The sequence below is a fragment of the Narcine bancroftii genome, chromosome 12 (assembly GCF_036971445.1).
Source record: "Narcine bancroftii isolate sNarBan1 chromosome 12, sNarBan1.hap1, whole genome shotgun sequence".
Classification (NCBI taxonomy): domain Eukaryota; kingdom Metazoa; phylum Chordata; class Chondrichthyes; order Torpediniformes; family Narcinidae; genus Narcine; species Narcine bancroftii.
The window spans coordinates 67,971,985-67,995,098 of NC_091480.1; the positions used below are offsets into that span (position 1 = coordinate 67,971,985).

Consider the following 23,114-nt stretch of genomic DNA (forward strand, 5'->3'; position numbering starts at 1 on the left):
GACCAACTTAGCATGGAACGTGCGCCTCATCTCCATGAGATCAGCTGAACTCGAATCAAGAATCACAAGCAGCTTTTTCCAATTTTGACTCCAGGATATGGCCAGTCAGATGAATGGTTGTACGGTCATCTGATAATTAAGTCTGGCACAACTATTCAATATAACGTGGCCTTCTCCCTTGTCACGTTTGCAGAAAACTACCCTGAATGTATTCAAGAAGTTAATATCATTTTGGCATGAACTAAATTGCTTCTTGGAGAACTATACAACAAGGCAGCACACAAAATAGGCCCTTTGGCCCTTCTAGTCCGTGCCAAAGTATTATTCTGTCTAGACCCACTGACCTGAAATCAGTCCATAGCCCTCCTCTCCAATCCATGGACCTGTCCAAATTCTTCTTAAATGTTAAAATTTAGCCTGCGTTCACCACTTCTGCCGGCAGCTCGTTCCACACCCCCACCACTCTCTGTTTGTGAAGTGTTGTTCCCCCCCCCCCGCCAAACTTTTCCCCTTCCACTCTTAACCCATGCCCTCAGTGGAAAAAAGCCGATCTACATTTACTCTTTCTATCCCCCTCATAATCTTAAATACCTCAATCAAATCTCCCCTCATTCTTCTGCACTCCAGGGGATAAAGTCCTGAACTTGATTAACCTTTCCTAGTAAATCTTCAGGGAATAAAGTCTGAACCTTTTTAACCTTTCCTGTAATTCAGTTCTGGAAATCCTGGTAACATCCAAGTAAATCTTCTCTGCACTCCTTCAATCTTGTTGATATCACAATCCTTTTGACAATTAAAATCTAATTAAAAACACAATGCCCTTCCTACAAGCATATTTGACCTCTGCATTGAGATATCCTCTCATCTTAAAACTGGAACCACAGAATTCCTAAATCTGAACTTCATCTACATAGTCTTCCCTTTCTGACCACTCCTCATTATATCTTCTCTTGCAAACAAAATGATTACATCCTTCATCCAAAAGCTGGAACTCCTGACTAAATCAGGACCGATGGAACGGGAGCATCCCTACCCTCAGGTCAGATCAATAAATGCAACACGCCAACGTGCTGGAGGAACTCAGCAGGTCACGCAGCGTCCGTAGGAAGCAACGTTTTGGCCCTGGGCCCCTCGTCAGGTATGAAGGGAGGAGGAGAACTTCTTTGCGGTAGGCATCCCTCAAGGAGATTTCGCAGTGGTGCAAAACCTTCATTTTTCGCAGACTCTCTCAATTATTTGCAGCAGTTCTTCCACTCAACAAGCTAACTTTTGCACTTCTCAACAAGCTGACGTTTCAGATCGAGCAAAAAGAGCGCCCAAATTTCCTTCTCCTTTGAAGACAGACAGTACTTATCCAGTACATCTTGTTCTGTCAGGTTGTCCTGTTGCTCTCATCAGTCATCAAGCTGCATTTGTTGAGTTACCCCAGTACCCAAAATAATCCCTCCTTGATCATAGTCAAGACTCTGATGCTGTACTGATGGTTCTTTCTGAAGATTCCAAGAATGATTTAGTCATTCTTTAAAAAAGCATTCAATTTCTGAAGTTCTTTTATGTGGGCATCAGTCTCCATAGATTCACCAATGATCATAGAAGGTCAGTCTAGCTGAAATCCAATTTTTTGCAAGAGGAAGATAATTTTCCAGAATATTGATCTTGTAATAGTCCGATAACTTCAGACAAAATCCCACAGAGAGCTGTTTACAGTACACAAGTGAAGATTGCCTTTATTTTGACTTCTCAGTTTCAGAAGCTTAGCTGAGACCTACCGGTATGTTTTTTTATTCAACTGCTGGTCACAAGCCATGTTTCCGAAATGGCATGATGACTTCCATATTATTCAATGTCCCATTTGCAATTACATCTGGACACTCTCCCAATGTTCATTATGTCCCTTCACTCTGTCCTGACCCCACCTGGAGAACGACACCTCATATGTCAGGCTGCGGTTCATTGACTTCAGCTCGGTGTTTAATATTATCATTCCCCAGAGGCTGGTGGAGCAGCTGTCCCTCGCTGGGACTCTAACACCCCTCTTGGAAAGATCACAGTCTGTCTGCAGAATGTCGAGCACCAGAGCACCTCGGGGCTGTGTGCTCAGCCTGCTCCTGTTCACGAAACTGACCCACGACTGCATCACCAGATCCAGCTCCCACAGAGTCATCAGGTCGACCGTCGTCGACCTCGTCAGCAACAGCGATGAGTCTCACTACAGAGAAGAGGTGAAAAATCTCGTGATATGGTGCAAGAGTAACAACCATAATCTCAACGTGGACACGAAGGAGATGATTGTGGACTTGAGGAGGACCAGGAATGACCACCCTCCACTACACAAAGTGGAGAGCTCCAAGTCCCTTGGTGTTCACTTAACTAGTGACCTATCGTGGACACTCAACATCTCCTCACTGGTCAGGAAGGTGCAACAGCGACTGCACTTCCTGAGAAGACTGAAGTGGGCAAGGCTACCGGCCACCGTCACGTCAACCTTCTACAGGAGGTCTATCGAGAGTGTCCTGGCCACTGCATCACTGTTGCTGCAGAGAAATGAATCAGAGGTCAATCCACAGGACCCATAGGAATGACGGAGATGATCACTGAAGTCTCCCTCTCCCCCATGACGAGATCTACCAGGATCGTTGTCTGAAGAGGGTGCCCAAAATCACCAAGATCCCCTCCACCCTGCACACAGCATCTTTCAGCTACTCCCATCAGGGCCAACACCACCAGGCTGAGGAACAGCTTCTTCCCACGGGCAGTGAGAAGACTGAACGACCAAAGGAACTGCTCACTCTAATCATCCGAGACGCTCATATTCCTGAAATAACATTTTTTTTATTTGTACAGATAAAATACTTGTCCTGCATATGTATTGTTTGTCTGTACGTGTGTTCTGACTGGTTGTGTGTCTGCGTGTTAGACCGGAGAACGCTGCTTCATCAGGTTGTACTTGTCCAATCAGATGACAATAAACTTGATGAAATATTGAGTCATATCTGACTTTCTTTTTCTATTGCTTTTTATCGAGACATTTTCAATGTTAGTTTTAGTGCTTTTAAGTTCTTCCTCTTGATTCCATTGTTGCAACAAGTCTCACCTTGGTGCATGCTGCACACATTCAATGTGAGATGGGGCAATTGCTTGTTGTTCACCACTAATCAAGGTCCTAACCGTCTTGTGCAACAGAATGGCCCTTGTCCCCTCTGGCACACAACAGCCTTCCTGCCACCTGGATGAGGTGCAGTTTGTGGAGAGGGGAAAGCTGCCGAGGAGGGTTGGAAAGCGTTTTGAGTGTGGCAGAGTTTTGAAGTGAATTCATGACCACAATTTGGAGCAGTCGATGGGGTGGGGGGCTGTTGGGCACAGTTTGGAGAGGTTTTGTTTGTACTTCAGGATCCTAGCGTCTGCTGTGTTAATACACTTGACATGGCACTTTAATTGCAACAGATAACATTTGATCCTCTTGGCTGAATCATGAGGTCAGTACGAATGTAGCCCAAAGTTGTTGGGCATGCGTTCTGGGTTGAAAGTGCTTTCATCCAGGACACAGTGGTTTGAATAGGTCTGGATTATAACATCGAAACGACAATCCCATGTCTTGCGTTGAGCACGATGGCAAAATGACATTTGCTCCCAAAATTACTTTAGCCTTAATATTTTACTTCGTTTTCTCCTCCTCCCTTTCAGCCCATGAGCCTGTGCTACCCAATTGCACCATTTGACCTTCAACCCACTATGTCTTTGAAGGGTGAGAGGAAACCCATGCAGACACGGGGAGAATGTTTCTTTCTTCTTCTCTGGAAGTGGAGACTGTGCCCACCCTGAGGTCTTTCTCTCTCTGCTCTGCGTTTTGCAACTCCGCCAGTCTCTTGTCTATGTTCTCACTCTCCAACTGTCTTCGTTCACTGAACTGACATATTTCTTCATATCCCCAAGGTCACCCCAGTTTTACCCTGTCAGATCCACCCCCCCCCCCCCCCCAACTCTATCTGCAGCTTAACGAGCTTTTATTCACAGGAGAAAAGGGGAAAACATATTGGAGTGAGATGAGGAGCGGCACAGTTGGCCTAGTGGTTAGTACAACACTGTTGAGGTGCCAACGATTGGGTCTGGGATTTGAATCCCACATTGTCTGAAAGGAGTTTGCATTTTTTCCCCATGTCTGCATGGGTTTTCCCAGAGGGCTCCAGTTTCCTCCCACTGTTCGAAACATACTGGGGTGGAGGTTAATAGTGTGCAATTGACAGGCTCATGGGCCAAAAGGGCCTGTTACTATGCCATACGCCAAAATTAAATGAATGTCCAGCAATGGGTTCTCACCACGAGGAGGTTTTTTTTGTGACCAACAAGTGGAAAACTCTTCTTGTTCATAGAGAGCTATGGGTATGAATCCAGCCAACGGTGACCTCCTCGCACAGGACCCTAGCAACGCCAGTAAATCCCACTGTCCGACTGGCCACTGGTTCCTTAGCTAAATCAATGGGGCAGAAATCTGCTGCTCATGCACTCAAAGGTCCTCTGCCAATCTAGCTGAGATTCAACAGGAGACTTTCCATGGAGAGACTTTTGTGGGCATGAGTATGGGACTGTAGGTCTTCCCGCAGAACGTCAAGCACTCTGTGATAACAGCCTTGTTGAACTCCAGCCTGCCGATACATTGTTCATCAGTGAAATCCGGGTCTGACATAATGGCTCTCAATACAGTCTGTGAGTAAGCCCTTTGCTGACAGGGAGGGCTGTGCCTCCGGTCCCGAGGTCCACGACCCACTCTGGGTAGCTATTCATTACCAATAACAATGCCTCCAGTGATGAAGTGTTGCCAGCAGCATGACTAAAGGCGCCTGAGGAAAGATTCCTGCCGCAGAAGGGAAAATAAATCTGTTGGCTAGGAAGATCAGAAGACCAACCCACCAACCCACCACAAGAGCCCGTTGAGTGGACACAGTGGTATCCAGGAGACCACATAATAGTGTATTGCTGAGAGAGAACCTCATGATCTCACAAAACACATCAAAATAACTGGCATGCCATTATTTGCACTAAAGATTCTCACAGAAAACCCTTCTTTATAAAAAAAATGCAGAGGTCCAACAAATTCCCCTCCATCAAGAAACATGCTTTCGAAACATTTCGGAGTTCAGAAGAAACTTGGCAAGGATGCAGCAAGTCTTGAAGGTGCATGGAGGAAAATTTCAATGTCCTCACAGAGGCCATTTTAAAAAGCACGAAACCCTTCTAGCGGTTTTACGCTTGTTCACTGAATTGCATCCTTAAAAATGCAATTTGTGCGAGGATTGAGCTCAGTGCTTGTGTGAACAATCAGATTGTTAGGTGTGTGCCTGATGCCAGACACACATCAGCCGCACTCATGTACAAAATGAAAATCAGTCCAATTTCGTCTGCTCAACAAGCGCGCACAAAAAAGAGCGCTAATTGATCCAACATCTGGAATATTGTTCAGTGAGGCGGTCGAGGCCAAACTCGGTTCCATTCAACCACTACATATCTGACCCAGTGATGGCTGCAAGTAATTGAAATTTGTTCCTGGGAGAAGTGGGGGTGGGGGGGTGGGGGGGGTGTGGTGGAGGAAACTGCAAAGTTTCATTACATCTCCGTCTGACCCACCACCATCTTCATGAGTATTTGGAACCTCTGTGCTGGGCACTTATACTTTTAAAGCAAAGGTACTGTAATTGGTACAAATTGTCAAAACACCTGGCCAATTATTCAATATGGATTCCATGCAATCAACAGCAGTGTGTCTTATCCCATATTAAATTATTTCCAATCATTAAATGTTACGATGGCATCAAACTCATTCAGTGCAATGCTTGATAGTGATCAGATTTTTGTTAAATGACACAACAGGGGTACCATAGAGCATGGCAATAAAGGAGAAAGTGGAAGGAGGAGCCATCAGACAAGGCCACCAGTCTCCATTAGACTGGATCGAGAACAACCAGGTATAAGATGAACACCCCAATGGCCATGTGGACCTGTCGAATACATTTCTTCTTCCCATGCAGGGAATCCAATTGCAATTAATATTTGCATGTCAAATCAGACACTCCTCCTTTGAAGAACAAAATCAAGTTTGACCCATTTCCAATCCGTTTTCAGGCACATGCTTTGTGCGCACATCTTTCCACCTGGTGATTCTCCGTTTAGGCTATAGCGGAAAACCCTTGAACACACTTCGAGGTAAAGCCAGGCCAAATGAGAACAGCTGATGTATGTTCTACGATGGCATGTCGTTTGGGCCAATCTAATGTGATGAGGCAGCCTAATGTATCTCCTTTTCAGGAGAGGGGTGCAGGTGGAGAATAACGGAGAGGGGAGAAATTCAGCAGCTGTGCCCATATTCATTTCCCTCCCCAGGCTTTTGATCAATTCTCGCATGCTTAAACTCTTTTTCCTCTCTCGTATGCATGCAGAAGGTCAGCTGCTAATCCATCTTACCCTCATCCCTTCAAATCGTGACAAGGCTCTTAGAGGTCTCAAAGCTCTTAGTGTCCTAAGAGACTTAATGGCACCTAGTTCGGAGTAGCCCAGGGCATTAGCTACGAGGCTGACTAAGGAAACCTACACAGAAACAGAAAAGCAAAGTTCCCAGTACTGTTAGCAAAGGGCTGACAAAACAAAGTGGTCTAATTGTAAGAATGGCCCCAAGCTCGTTGCGATGAGCTGAGCTCAGCTCCCTACTTCCCTTGCCTGAAGTGAATCCTAGTGACCTAGAAGGAAATACTTAATTGAGAAGAGGCAATAAGACGGAACAAAAGGAAGAAAAGTGAAAAAGAAGGGTAACAGACACACAAACAACTAAAGGGGACCTGTTGAAGGAAAATGCCTAATGGATGAGAAGAACCTTACCCTTGCCCCGTTACTTTGTGAAGGTCCGATCGAAGTGAGGGGAGAAAAAGCCCAGAAAATTAAGCCACACAAATAAAAGGTACCTATAAAAAAGAATACAGGTAAATCTGTGCTGCATATCAAACTAACCTCTGATATAGTAATATACAGAGGCACTGGAAAAAGGGGGAGGGTGGCAGAAAGGACAAAGTTTGGCCTGCAAAAGTATTATTCCCAATGCACGGTCAGACTGGCACACTGTGATCTGTTAAGTTTGGTCATATTTAATTCAGTACATTGCTCTTAAATACAATTAAACAATTGAGTAGCCTGTAAAATGTGCGCTTTGAAAGCAAGCAGGCTCCCTGCCGAGTGTCAATTTAAAACTGTGGTATCTCTTGATGAATGCTAGGAATTGTCTTGGACACCCGTTGTTAGTCACACATGAAACAGCTCAATTGGAAATGTGTTGCTTGATGTTAAACACAATATCTTGCCTTCAAGCACAGTGCAGAATAAACTTCGAGCCGTCTCCAAGGGAATAAAGTACTGAGATTATTTCCCCCTTCTCCTCCCCCCCCTCCTCCGTTTTCTCCTCAGCCATGCCTCAATTAGGACAGAAAGGCTACGGATTCGAGTCTCTTTTCAGAGGTATTCAGGAAAACACTCCACTGCAGCGACTGAGAGAAGGCTACGTTGTCAGATGGTGCCATCTTTTGCTGAGACAATAATCCAAGGCCCTCTCCCTCTCCTCCCAATACCATCCCCCCCGCCCCCAACTCCATCCAATCTCAGTGGATGCAAACGATCTCATGGCTCTTGACTAAAGAGCGGGCAAGTTATCATTGATGCCCTGACCAGTTTTCTGCAATCAAAACCATTAAAGTTGCTGATTATCTGGTCAAACATTGATTGTGCAGCTTGGCAGTTTTGACGGCTCGATATTTGATTGCAATTTTGATCCAAATTGGGTAATTAATTGTATTTCCATTTTAAATGCGCACATTAATCAATTCCAACGATGCAAGAGTCGAAACAAATCAGGTATTATGTATGATAAACACACAGGATAACTGTACCTCTCTCAACCCATACTTTCTGAACACTATTTGACTAAATATCGAGCCAGTTCTTCAAATGCTTTCATCATAATCAAAGAAAGAACATCTTTGGAAGCATTTTAACGAGTTTTTTTTTAAAAAAAGGACATTCTGAGCATTAAAGGCAGCATTGTAAAGGTGAGACTACCCAAGGAAGAATTGATTTAAAAAAAAAACATTTGCTTCATGCAGGACACCAGCATTTGGCTAAGATAATAATTTATTCAAATAATAGCCATTTAATAGTGATTATTGGGGCTGCAGTCACATACATCCCTGCAAATACCACCAGAAAAGTGCTGAGAGAGTGAGTTACCATGTGCACTCTATACAGGTGACAAAAAGAGGTTTACCAGAATGATTCCAGGAATGAGCAGGATAACGAATGAGGAACGCTTAGCGGCTCTGGGACTCTATTCATTAGAATATAAAAGAATGAGAGGGGATCTCATAGAAACCTTTTGAATCATGAATGGATTGGACAGAGTCGACGTGAATGAGATGTTTCCCCTGTTGGGTGATTCCAGGACAAGGGGGCAGAGTCTTAGAATTAAAAAGTACAACAGAGATGAGGAGAAATTTCTTTAGCCAGAGGGTCTTGGCCATATCCAGCTGTGGAGGCCGGATCCTTGGGGGAATTTAAAGGGGAAATTAGGTAACTAATGAATCAGGGTATCATAGGATATGGGGACAAGGCCGGACCTTGGAACTTGATGCGAGAACAGTTCAGCTCAGAGAGGTTTCACGGAGCAGACTCGATGGGCCAAATGGCCGGCTTCTGTTCCTTTTCCTTGTGATCAATACTCAGAAGGGTCAAAGGGAGGTTTTTTTTTGTATAAACACCATTTCTCACCACCAAGTTTTTAAAAAAACATTTTTACAAAGACAGACACAAGTCAAAGAACTTGAAGCCTTCGACGAAGGAAATAAATCACATCAGGAGTTTACAATACTATCAGCATTTGTTCTAAACAAACAAACCTGCTCTACAAGGAGAAAAAGAATGTTTGGAGTTATGAACATTTTGTTAGTTCACCTTCAGACAAGAAAAAAAAATACAAAGCATGCTCAGATCCACAGTTTACAAGAGCATTCCTGAAGCAAAAACCAATGACAGAATTAATGATTGTCCAAGGCTCTGAAAAGCAAGTCAATGAGATTGGATACAACATGTTAATTTGTCTGGATTTATCTGGTCAATTCAACCAAAAGGACATTTCAAATCCACAGGCACAATAATGAGATGATTCGTTGCCACCACAGAATTTCATGCCAGCAGATGACAGATTTCAACATAATTTTGGCAAAGTCTTACAAATGTCACCGTTTAAAAACAGAGGTGGTCCATTCAAGATAGAGGTCAAGTCGTTTCTCTTAGTTGGTAGTGAACTCCTACATAGTGGAAGCAGAGTCTAAATATATTTGAGCCAGAGGCAGCCAGCATCTCGATCACCAAAGGGGTGAAAGGTTACCAAGGACGGACCAGGACATGGCATTGAGGTTGCAATCAGCAATAGATGCTGGAGCATGCTCCAGAGCCCAAGTGGTCTACCCCGTGTCCAGCTTGCATACAGTTTTACCTGGAAAAGCACGACATATGCACAGCAGGAGACTCAAACAAAAGTCTGGAAGTTCCTGCTTAGGGCTCAGCATCAGGTCGGTAACTACCTCGAGGGAACCTTCAAGCTAGAATTTCCACAACAAAGCAGGTTCCAAGGTGGAAGGGGAGAACCTGTGCAGTCCGGGCGGGACCTTCTGAATGTAAATGCAATCACATGGTTCTCCTACTCATTAAAACGCTGAAAAAGAACTTTGACAGACAACGAGGCCAGGCTTAACCAGCTTTCGAAAGATTTGAATAGGTACAAGATCAACCACTGTAAAAACTTTCTGCAAATTACTAAATATTTTTAATGGTGAACACTGGAAAGAATTTAAAATCAGTTAAGTAATCTCAATTAATGAAAATGTATTTAAAATTGCACAAAATTTTACAGAAGGATGAGGGGGTACGCATAGAGGGATTTCAAATGCTGAAAGGCCTGGACAGAGTAGATGTGGAGAGGATGTTACCCACAGTCAGGGAGTCTAGGACAAGAGGGCACAAATTCAGGATAAAAGGGTGTCAATTTAAAACAGAGATGAGGAGATATTTCTTTAGTTAGAGGGTCATGAGTCTGTGGAACTTGTTGCCACAGGCAGGCATGGAAGTGAGGTCAATGGGTGTATTCAAGGCAGAGAATGCCAGGTATTTGATGAGTCAGGACATCAGGGGTTACGGGGAGAAGGCTGGAGAGTGGGGCTGAGTGGAAGGATGGATCAGCTCATGATTAGACTGGTGGTGCAGACTCGATGGGCAAATGGGCCTCCTTCTGCTCCTGTATCTTGTGCAAATTCTCATCTCCCTCATGTACATCCCCCTCCATTAAAACAGTCCTCATGGCAGGTACTACCTGCAAATCTTTTCTCCCCCAGCACAACTTCCAGGGGATTGCAGGAAGTTGGCAATTCACGACGAAATTCTTGAGGATCTCACAATTCAGCAGAGCGGAGAAGTCATCCCTTCAATGAGGTTCCACAAGAATCACCGGTGTTTCTGGGCAATACCCAGCTCATGGTCTTGATGCTCAAGATTTCTTCATCAGCCCTTGACCTCTACCCTCCCTGAAGAAGGGAGGAGGTAGCAGGAAAAGACCTGCAAATTCCCTTCCATCACACAACACTGTGAATCTGATCAAATTAACCTCCCTTCTTTATTCGGTCAAAACCTACATGACAGCAGTACCAGGATTCCTGCTCCAGTTACCAGATGGCAGTTCACCACCAAGGATAACTGAAAATGAGCGCAAATTCTACCAGTCACATCTAGATCATGAGAATTAATACCAAAAGTTACATTTTAATCAACTAATCCCAGATACAAAATTTTCTAATTTTGGTCGCACAAGTTGGTTTTTCTCTTTCACTGTGGTATCTGTAGTGAGAACCTATAAAATAAAGTATACAATTTACCTATAAAATAAAAGTCCATATAAAATGCTGAAAGATGTGGATAAGATAGAGGTAGGTAAGTTGTTCCCATTGGTGGGGGAGACCACAACATAGGGACATAGCCTCAAGATCCAGGGGAGTAGATTTAGGATGGAGATGAGGAGGAACTGCTTTTCCCAGGGGGTGGGGATTCTGTGGAATTCAAGCAGTGGAAACAACCTCAGTAAATATATTTAAGACAAGGTTGGATAGATTTTTACATTGTTGGGGGGATGAAGGGATATGGGGGAAAGGCAGGTCAGTGGAGATGAGCCGATCATCAGATCAGCCATGATCTCATTGAATGGAGGAGCAGGCTCGATGGGTCCTGTTCCTCATGTTCTTAACCTTTGCTGAAAGCAACCCATTTTCAACTGGATAAAAATTCATCCCCGTCAGTAAAGCTAACCACATTATTTCGAAATGTCTACAGGCTCAAATTTGCTTCTAAAGGTCAGTTATTTTGAATAGTGACTTTGATGTGGATTACAGCTTCAATTAAAGAAATTGATTCATATGCATTAAATATTGATGCAGTAATCACAGAAACATCCAGGCAAAGTAAAAACAAAAGATTAGTTGTTGGAAATAGATACATATTTTTTAACCGTGGAACCAATGTTAAAACAGTGTGAGGTTTAATAGAGGGAGACACCTTGAAGGAAGGAAGTGTTTTATTGGAATAATTGGCCTGGATTTTAATCTGAGAGCACATTGTGTTGAGGAGGGGATTGTGGAGTGGAAGGTCAGTGAAACCAAGAATTTTTCCAAACATTATGTAGAACATGGTGGCACCGTTAGTGCATTGCTATTACAGCGCCAGCGATCAGGGTTCGAATCCGGTGCTGTCTGTAAGGAGTTTGTACAATTTCCCCGTGTCTGCTGGATTTCCTCTGGGTGTGTCAGTTTCCTCCCAAGGTTTCAGGTTAATTCGGTGTAATCGGGCAGCTCGGGCTGGGAGGGCCTGTTATTGTGCTTTAAGTCTAAAATTTAAACTTAGACAGAGCCACCGTTTGCCTTCAAATTTCTAATATGATCAACAGGCTGAGAACCTTTCAGGATGGAAGGCCCATTTTGAAAAGGTCGAGCCAAGATCGGCTTGGTGGATTGACGGAGAGCACAAGGCGGTCGTGTGTCCGGTTTATAGGAGAGGGGACTGACGATAATGGAGGTCGGCAAATTAGGGTAGGCAAAGAGGTTGGAGGCGAGATTGGCTGGAAGGCTTGTTGAGCACAACAGAAACACCGAAGTCCGTCCTGGACCACAAACAGTGTTGGAAAAATCACTCCCCTCAGAAGTTCAAACTTTGTTTCAGTTCTGGAAAAAAAGTCTGCGAAACCAGCGCAAAAATTAAAAATGGATGCACTGTGAAGACAAAAGGTCAGCTGGCCTTGTTGCAATGACTAAATGGTCAATCTGTTTCCCAGATAGACCTCAGTACTCTTCACAGATCTGTTAAGCACCCAGTAGAGGGTAGGTTGGAGGGGGGGGGTTTGACTCCTGTCCCAGATTTGCTGCAATTTGACCCCCTTCCAAACTCCAATCCTACTTCAGAGTTGAGATTCTGCTCAATCAAATCAAACACCAAGCAATGAGTACTGTGGGCGACCTATTCAATGCAGCAAGTTTTATCAGGCATGTTAATATAGATTGCATGGAAATCTAAACTTTGAATTTCACCCTCAATTACACAGAGAAACAACATGGGAATTTCGTGCCCGACGGCCAAAAGTGTTGACCTTTTTTTGTTAACACCATGGAAAGCAGATTAGCTGGACTTGTATGTATTTGCAATTTCAAACCCTGAATTAGATAGTTTTTAAGAAAATATGCTCTTCAGTTATCCACTGGCAGAAATTTAACATTGGCTACAGTTACTGAAATTAATCTTCCAACGAATGAATGTAAGGGAAGTGGACAATTAGCATATGCATAATATATAGGAACAGGGGCGTTATATGCTGTACTGAACTTTGCCATTTAAATATTTAATTTTCCACCTCACTTTGTGAAGTCAACACCATCTTTCACCACATTTGAGATGACACCTTCATCACGTGGGATAAGCTTCGCATTTCAAGAACAATAAAACTTTCCACAATAGTCAACAGATAAAACCTTCAGACTGTGAAAACTAAGACCACGTCTGTGCAGATGGAAATGAAGATTCAACACGATTACATACTTCGTAAAAAAAAAAGTCAAAAGCTTTGGGGAGAGATTAAAAGGCAGTTAGTTATTGTTATTTTATGAACCAAGCCCTGATTTTTCTTTGCATGGTTAAAATCCAAAAATCACACTTTTAGGAATAATCAATAATTGGCCTCAATTTCAGTACATCATGAAATCACAACATCGCATCTTGAAGTTATATTCATCAATAATAACTTTCACCCATAAAATCTACCGAGATTTTCTTCTCAGGTTTTAAAAAAAAATCTTTTGAAAGACTTCAACTGAGAACACATTTGGTGTAGAAGAAAAATATGCAACATGCTGTTATAATCAAGACTTGGTGTTAGTGACAGTAAAATGTGGCCTCTATTCAGCCCAGAAGACCCCTCGAAGAGAACCTACATGGAACAAAGATTCAGACCTTGTTCAAATGATTAATGACAAAATCCCTTTGTTAAAACACAAACTTCTCCAGCCAAGTAAGATCTACAGTAAAATGTTTGGATGGCAACATTTAACATAGCCTGGTCTTATATCCACTTCAGGTTGATTATCCAACGTCAGCCTGCTTCATAGTACATTTTGGCTACTGGTGCTGTACATCACTGCAGCAATAATGCATGGTACGAGACGAAACGCATTCATTGAACATTTGACATGCAACGGCCCCAAATTTCCCCTCTTTCAACCCCACAGACCCACAACTCCAAGAAGTAGATGATTAATACATACATCCACAATAAGGAAGTCCAGCCAGCACCAGGCGTTTGTGAAGTACTTTTGAAATCCATAGGCCACCCACTTCAACAACATCTCAAGGATGAAGATATATGTGAAGATCTTGTCAGCATACTCAAGGATGGTACGGATCGTCTTCCTCTGTTCAATGTAAATATCTTCAAAAGCCTACAAACACAATTTGAAAAACTATATATGGGTTTCCTTTCAAAACATAATTCCTTCTCAAGCACCACTGTGCCCTAAAAGTGGGACCATTTCCTTCCTTCACACATTCACGATTGTTATTACAGCCAAATGTACGACCATGTACTAAAAAGGTCATCTGATCTCATCGTAGAATCATCTTCGCTTTGCACACATTTAGCAGTCGGTCAACCAGGCTGCTTCCACCCTCATCTCCAGCCAAGGGTGATGACAGCAGCAGCCCCAGTGACTGCTACACCATAGACCAGATAACATAGCACCAAAATGCTGAAGGAACCCAGCCGGTCTCGCAGCGCTCAATAACAAGGTAAAGATGTATAAATGACATTTCGGGCCTGAGCCCTTTTTCAAGGATTCCATTTCAGTTTCAGCTCTTTTTCTCAACTGAACCATAGAGGAAGTCTTTTTAACTCTGTAATTGTGGAGGTGGGGGGGGGGGGGGGGAAGAATCCATTTAATCGTGACCTTGTCAGCAGTAAATACAATCACATCACCACATCACGTAACAAATCACAAACAAAATCCATCCTGAACATTTACCTTGAAGCATTTCACTTTATTTTCAGTCACATTCTTTGAAAACGTTTAACTGTCGCTGCATCTGCAGGTTCATCCCCCTCCACGGAGCCACCCGAAAGAGGAGCAACAACATTATAGATAATTAACGCCTCCCCCCCCCACCCCCACTTCCCCAAGTTTATAGATAAAGTCCCTGACCCGGGCGACTCTTACTTAGCAGAGAAATGGAGACACTTTAAGAGAGTCACCCCATCAGCGAGCAGCATCAACCAGCTCTTCATCCTGGGCGACGCCATCGCCGTTTCACACCACTTGATTCAAACAGCTGCTACGGGTGAACCCCGACCAAGGCCCTCCCTCCGCTGGCTGGATATTTGCTCCCATCTTCACCAAAGATGTGTTACTTCAGAGAACATTTACTTTCACAATTTTGAATTCACTTTTTTTAAAACCTACTCTTTCATTCTTATTTATTTTAATTTTGAAAATTTATTTTCCTCGATTTTTTTGCCAGTTGCATGAGGCTGTCAATTGCTCGAATTCTGGCTAACAGGGGTTTTACTGCACATGCTACTCAGCTTGAGAATGTAAAGTGCTGCCTCCCTGATAGAAAAGAAGTATGCAGTGGGCACTTGTGTGGCATCATTATATAAGAACTCACCAATGCGCCACTACTGAGCAGAATCATAAAAACGATGAAGGTTTCAAACCAGTTATGCTCCACTATCAAAAAGCAGGTCTTCCGAAGAGTCCACCAGGGCTTGCCCCAGCCTTCTTCAATGCTAACCTGGCAGCATTTAAACCGTTCCACACAACCTATGGAGAATAAAGACAAGAGGTGGTTTGAAGTGCGTTGGGCTAAATCATGGCAGTTCATTGGCAGAGAACCAACATTCTTAAATAGTTTATATGTGGCAGCAATTTTGTTCAATGACAGATTTCAATTTCAGAATCTGCATTTTGAGACAGTCGACATTTTGACAAAAATGAGCTGTTTTACTCAAAATGTTTCCTTCCTTTTGATTGATCTGAATCACAGATACCAGCTTCCTCACCAGATTCTTCTTGGAACCAATTTTTTGCAATTAGGTTTTTTTTGACAGTTGTTGGCCTGTATTCCTTGGAATTTAGGAGAATGAGGGGCAGAACCTCATTGAAACATATTGAATGTTGAAAGGCGTGGACAGAGTCAATGTAGAAACGTTGATCCCCCACGGCGGGAGAGTCCAAGACAAGAGGGTACAACTTCAGCACTGAAGGGCGTCCGCTTAGAACAGAGACACGGAGGAATTTCTTCAGCTGGAGGGTGGTGAACCTATGCCACCGACGGTCACCGGGTGTATTTAAGGCAGAGATTGGTAGGTTCAATGGTTATGGGGAGAAGGCCAGGCAGTGGGACTCAATGAAAAAATGGATCAGGTCATAATTGAAAGGTGAGGCAGACCTGATGGACTGCATTGACTATTTCTGCTCCCAAGGTCAATAGGCCTCACCGACTTGTCAAGCTGTTGAGCCTTTAAACAAAAATGACACTCAGTCTTGTACTGCAACACACAAACGGGCTGGAGAAACTCAGCAGGTCATGCAGCATCCAACATTTAATGCAGTTATCATATTGACAGTGTTACTTTAAACAAGTCATTGCTCTTTTTGCTTATTAAATATTTCATTCACCAGCGTTGGTCATTATTGCCCCAAGACGTCTTTGAAGTGGGAGCAGAGGATTTATCAGTTCAACTAATTTAATTTCCAAGTTGAACCTTCTCATAATGACCTGGAAAACGTAATTTGTTCACTTGACTGGGACTCAAGCAACCCCTTCAGTCATGGCTTCCCTGCTTCAAATGAGGGCTCAAGAGTTTCCATGCTGTACAGCTCAATAAATCTGAATGGGGATTGCTCTTTCCCACAACCTGACTGGTGGGGTGGGGGTGGGGGGCTGGAGAGGGAGGAGTCATAGAAGGATCTACACCAAGTGTCAGGAACTTCCCTCCTTGAGGTCCCAATGCGATATTAAAACATGGCTGCCCCAGATGTGACCAACAACAGCTCTCCAGGGCAAACTTTGTCCTGATGCTCTTCCAAACCCAAACCTTGCATGAAGAAGGACATCACTTCCTGTACAAATGACACACAAATCACACCCGCTGTGCTTGTTTGAATCTCCTACGTGCCAGAGTATCCAGGGAAAATTGAAACACCCTGCAAATCATAGTCATTCACTGCAGGCAATGTCAACGCAAAGATCACGTTGACCCTTTAACTGTTGAATTTCTGTACTTAAGAACACGAGAGAGCATGGGAGGTCCGACAAGCTGCCTACAAGCTTTGCAAAACCTACTTTCTCCTCGCCCGCGCAGTTCCCAGAATGCTGTGGGGCTGTGAACTCAGACCGTACCATCAGTGAAGCAGGCTTCAGGATCCAAGTACTCCTCTGGCTGTTCCACAGGAGGACCCTCCTCTCCTTCTGGCTTGATATCTATCGTACTTCCTTCTGACGAGCTGGTGTCATCCAGTTTCTGCAAGTTCAGGAAACGCACAAACAAATGAATGGCAAATCTGGAGCGACACGCGTCACTGAAGAAATGGACGTTGGCATCAAGTAAGAGCACAGATACCATTGATCAGCAAGCACCATTTTGCACCGGTCATCAGTTACTGCAGACGTGGAGGAGTGACTTACAAGCCAGTACAAAGGTGGCATGATCTAGTCCTGGCATGGTTCATCCTGAAACCCCATTATACGGCACTTGGGACACCGGGAACATTTAAATGTAGACATACAGTACGGTAACAGGCCCTTCTGGCCCACAAGCCTGTGCCACCCATCTACACCCCATTAACCTACAGCCCCGTTAAGTTTTGAATGGAGGGTGGAAACAAGAGCAGTCACGGGGAGAGCGTACAGACAGCACCAGATTCAAACCCCCGTCCCTATCGCTGGCGCTGTGGACATTAACTGTGCCGCCCCAGATTTCAAGTTGAAAATGTTCAAAGCGTATGGATTCTTCATCCTCCAACTATTGTGTCTTTGTCTCTTTTTCTATCAGCGTAGTTTATTGTTATTATTGTTTACTAGTAAGAGTTGGATGTGATTTTTGGTTGTGCCAGGGACCGTACATGGCTTTGGGTGAGTAGTTGTGTGGGACAGAGTGGATCTCCTCCTGGCCATCATCCCAATACATTTGTATCGCCTCTAGCTTTGCGTTAAGCCAGCAATGTATTTGAATGCGCAGAATGAGAAACAATTTTAACTCCTTTGGCTGCATGGAAATAGAACATTACAGCACAGTACAGGCCCTTCGACTCACGATGTTGTGCCAACCCACATAAACCTCCACAACAGTTTAAATCTTCCCAACCTCACACCCATAACCCTATTTTTCTTGGATTCATGTTCCTGTCTAAGAGTCTTTCAAATGCCCCCTACTGTAACAGCCTACACCACGACACCTGGCAAGGCATTCCAGGTACCCCCCACTGCCTGCATAAAAGATTTACCCCTGACATCTCCCCTAAACTTTCCTCCCCTCACCTTCTACAGATGTCCTCTAGTATGTGTGACTTTCACCTTGGGGAAACAGGTGCTGACTATCTATCTTATCTATGCCTCCCATAATCTTGTAGACCTCCAAGTCTCCTCTCATCCTTCTACACTCCAAAGAGTCCAGAGTTGAATTGGATGCGGGCAATTAATATCTACCAGCCTGCATGTCTTTGGGGGGATTTTAAAAAACCTAGAAAACCCAGGGGAAACAACAAAAATCTCACATGCAATGCCACCAAAATTAAAGAGCTGGTTGTTGACTTCAGGAAGGGAAAACCGGTGGAGAGGGTGAGCAGATTTAAGTTTTTGGGAGTCACCATCTCAGAGGATCTTTCCTGGACCCAACACAGCAATGGCATCATGAAGAAAGCATGTCAGCACCTCTACTTGCTCAGGAGTTTGCGGAGGTTTGGTATGACATCAGAAACCCTACAGAGGTGTGGTAGAAAGTGTGCTGTCCGGCTGCCAAGACTCCTGAGTGTAAAGCCCTCCAAAAGATAGTGGCCACAGCCTAGGACATCACAGGCAAAAACCCTCCCCACCATCGAGAATATCTACAGGGAACGCTGTCGTTGGAGAGCAGCAGCAATCATCAAGGACCCTCACCATCCAGCACACGGTCTGTTCTCGGTGCCGCCATCAGGTAGGAGATCTAGGAGCCACAAGATCCACACCACCAGGTTCAGGAACAGCTGCTCCCCCTCCACCATCAGATTCCTCAACAACAAATTCAATCAGGGACTCATTCAAGGACTCTTATTTGTGCATTTTATTGAATTTCTTTTCTCTGCATTGCACAGTTGGTTTATATTTCTTCATTTGTTTACATGTCTATGTTGAATACAGTTTTTTTTTTTGCATGACCAATAAGTAGTAATTCTGCCTGGCCCACAGAAATAAGAAACTCAAGGTTGTAGATGTCATTTATGTACTCGGACAATAAATCTGAAATCCTCTCAGTCACAGGGAGAACATGCAAACTCCACGCAGACAGCACTTGAGGCCGAGATTGAACCTGGGTCACTGGAGCTGTGAGGCAGCTAGACCACATCACTGAAAAAACTGCATAAACATTTATGATCCAGTGACGTTCAGGGGTGGGAGGAACAGAGGCTGGGTGGCTGCTTTCCTGCCTGGACACCTCAGGGAAAGGGGGGTGAGATGAGAAGTTTCTTCACCAATAAAAATGAGAACTATGGGAGCTCTCCACCCTAAGGGACAGTGGTGTGATGTTTCTTTAATTATAATAAAGAAACTTGGGTTCTTTAAAACAACTATACTTTATTAGCTCTCGCATAACCACGTGTAGACATCCATCTTGAATCCAACCGAGCTGCAACAAACTAGTCTCTGACTCCCTCTAGTGGTCAGGAGTATCACTAGCACGCTATCACAACAAGCAGGTACCCAAATAAACCTATCGCTTACATCAGCCATTCTCAATAGGGGCAACAGCGCATTGAAGTGGACTACCATGGACGAGAATCATTAAATAGTTTTTATGTTCTCCATAAACTTTGAGCAGTGTCCAAAAAAAGTTGAGAATGGCTGGTTTACATATTCAAATTTATTGCCAGAATACAAACAGGACATCACATACAACCCTGAGATTCTATATTCTGTCGGCCAGACAGAATTACCACTTATTGGTAGTGCACGAAAACTGTACACAACATGTAAACAAATAAAGAAATTTAAACAAATCGACTGTGCAATACAGAGAGGAAAAAAAATCAATAAAGTGCACAAGTAAGAGTCCTTAAATGGGTCCCTGATTGAGTTTGTCATTGAGGAGTCTGTTGGTGGAAGGGAGCAGCTGTTCCTGAACTTGGTGGTGTGGGTCTTGTGGCACCAAGATCTCTTTCCTGATGGCAGCAGCGACGACAGAGTGTGTGCTGGGTGGGGTGGGTCTTCAATAATCGCTGCTGCTCTCCGACGGCAGCGGTCCCCGATAGTGGTGATCATACATTCAGGTTTATAATAAGGAACATTAATGAAAACATAGATCCATCCAGAACAAAAATCTATGGGTTATTCAGTTATTACTGCTTATATTGATGAAATTAAGTCTTTTTTTAATATATAGCTAATATCCCAGTTAGAGTAATATAATCCATGACAAGATTCAGTAGCTCATCTGTCATGTTCTTTTTGTCTGAATATTTGTTAAGCTATCTTTATGGTTAAAAGTCTTGATCTTAAAGATTTCATGCAATTTGATTGACACGCCACTCTGAGATCTAGTCACCTATTTTAACTGCAAGCAGATGGTCCAGTGCCAGATGAAACAACATTCACCTGCTCCTGAATTATCTCAAGCCTCATTTAAATCCTGCAGAAATTGGTGGCTGTCTTAAATTATTAAAATTTATTAAAAACTTCCAAGAGAGAATCTCAACAGGGAAGGAGTGCGTCCTTGGAAATTTAACACAAAATATTTCACAGGCTTCGGGGTAATATCAGAACAAGGATTGGTTAATAAGCAAAGAGAATAGATCATTTTCAGTTAAACGAGAAAGCTGGGGTCCAGCGCAACACACAAACATGACGGAAAGACTCAGCAGGTCATGCAGCATCCACAGGAAGTAAAGGGTGACCATCGTTTCATACCTGACACAGGGCCCAGGTCCGACACGTTGGTTAAACCCCTTTACTTCCAATGGACGCTGCATGACCTGCTGAGTTTGTGTACTGCCCAGGTTACTTTCAGGATGACTGGCTGACACAGAGGGTGGAGTGAGAAGAAGGACGCAAGGAACAGTCCAGGGGTTCTGCGATGTTACTCGTGGTTGAGGACTTTGATAAAAAAGACAGATGTGCGAGTTTGCTGCTGTCCATCTGAGAGGGAAAGCGTGTTGCTTGGGTGCACAACATGAGTGGGGAAACAAGGGTCGTTTACTTTGATGAGAAAAATCATAAAGCTGGTTTCCTTAAAATTCAGCTGCAGAAATAAAAAATTTCCAGAGCTACACATCTGATTTCTCCCCACTAACACCCGCCCCCAGAGTGGAACATGATTAGTCATCTCCAGGCCAAATCAAACCACTTGGAATTAGTCTAGTCAATTCAAGCCAGTTTTCTGCATTGGGCTCTCCCCAGAGACACGATTCGCTGTGCAACGAACGCAGGAAATCACATCACTTTGTTCAAGGGCATGCTCGCCATCAGAGTTTGAGTTGTGCAGATTTGCTACACCCTCTGTGATTCAGGACCATTCTCTTTAACTTAGGAACCTCACTGCGCCCCTGCCCACCCCCGTATCAAGCCTTGTAACCTTCCCCAAGCTAGTGACCCTTTACTAAATCTCACATTGCCCCCTCTCCCCCCCACCCAATGAATTGATTGAAAAGACTCTCATTTCAAGTCTTGATCCTCCAACTCCAGACCCTGATACACTGAAGCAAAACCAATGGCTTCCCACAAGTCCAGAGAACTTGACCCTGAAGTGTCTTCCTTTCCCATGAGCCGACACGCCCAAACTTGGTTGCAATGGCAAAGCCCTTGTCCATGGCAATTAGGGATGGTTAAGAAATGGTAGACACTCACACCCTATCAATGTTTCTTTTTTCTGACCTGCACCAGAGAGGCAGGTAAATATTACTGATTGAAACTGAAAGCAAAAGATGGTATTGCTTTCTAGCAACAATGATTTCACATTTTGAACAAAGTCCAGCCATCACTTAGAAGCCAAAACCTCCCCTTGTTACACTAAACAGGGACTGCTCGGATACCACAAAAGGACTTTTGCAAATCACTTTCTTTTTTAAGCACAAATTGTGAATGTTTATGATCAATCTCATGTAGGAACATAGGAAGTAGGAACAGGAGTAGGCCAAAAATGGCCCATCGAGCCTGCTCCGCCATTCAATACGATCATGGCTGATCTAATTTATGACCTAACTCCACCTACCTGCCTTCTCCCCATATCCCCTAATTCCTCTATCATGTAAAAATTTACCTAACCGAATTTTAAATATGTTTAATGAGGCAGCCTCAACCACTTCCCTGGTTAGAGAATTCCAAATATTCACTACTCTCTGGGAAAAACTATTTTTCCTCATCTCTGTCCTAAATCTACTCCTCCGAATCTTGAGACTGTGTCCTCTGGTTTTAGTTTCCCCGGCCAGCTCAAAAAACCTTCCTACATCTATCCTATCCATACCCTTCATAATCCTATATGTTTCTATAAGATCTCCTCTCATTCTTCTGAACTCGAGCGAATACAATCCTAGACGATTTAATCTTTCATCATAAGTCAACCCCTTCATCCCAGGGATCAACCTAGTGAACCTCTTCTGGACCGTCTCCAAAGCCAGTATATCCTTCCTCAAATATGGAGACCAGAACTGAACTTGTACAGTTATATCTTTTAATTTAACTCAATTAGTTTACGATCTTGTTTTTTTTTCACAAGTCCCAGTTTGGCTGCAACAAGAAGGAATTTTGGTGAATATGTAAACTGGACAATGTGAATGACAATAAACTCATCCTTGTCTTCAAGACAGGCAGTTGCATTTTCAAGCAGTTGGTTGCTCGAGACGAGGAATCCACGCAGGCTGCGGACTGCTAGAGAGTGGCTGAAGGAGCACCAGGAATTAGAACTGGGATGTGAGAGGGTACGGATCAGGGGGTCTGATCTGGAGCTCTGCGGGCATGCTGGAGGCGAATCAACGAACACTTGGTGACTCGGTGGGGGGGGGGGGGATATCTCTCTTTTACTTCTCTTTCTCTAACTGTAAGAGGCGCTTCAGGAAATTTCTGCCGATGATGAATCTGTCTGCCTCATGGCAGACTAAAGCAATTTTGTGTAATATTACATGACAAAAAAAATTGAACCTTGAAACAAGAACTGGGAAGTAATTGGTCCAAATCTGCTGCACATTCTTTAATGATCTACCCAAAAAAATCCAGGCTACCTAAAGAAGACAGGGGAAAACCAGAAGACTTTGTGG

At 43.7% G+C, this 23,114-nt stretch overlaps 1 protein-coding gene across 8 annotated transcripts in view; it reads right to left on the minus strand.

The window, feature by feature from the left end:
• Window positions 1-23,114, minus strand: part of LOC138747450 (sodium channel protein type 8 subunit alpha-like) — a 225,583-nt gene that overhangs the window by 23,669 nt on the left and 178,800 nt on the right. For 6 of the 8 annotated variants that reach the window (XM_069906685.1, XM_069906684.1, XM_069906682.1 and 3 more), the window contains 4 exons: window positions 17,014-17,134; window positions 15,277-15,431; window positions 13,884-14,057; window positions 6,457-6,579 (listed from right to left, as the gene is read on the minus strand). In XM_069906685.1, the coding sequence (XP_069762786.1) occupies window positions 6,457-6,579; window positions 13,884-14,057; window positions 15,277-15,431; window positions 17,014-17,134 (573 nt within the window). The remainder of the gene's footprint in view (window positions 1-6,456; window positions 6,580-13,883; window positions 14,058-15,276; window positions 15,432-17,013; window positions 17,135-23,114) is intronic. The other 2 variants (XM_069906686.1, XM_069906687.1) reach the window with 1 other exon arrangement.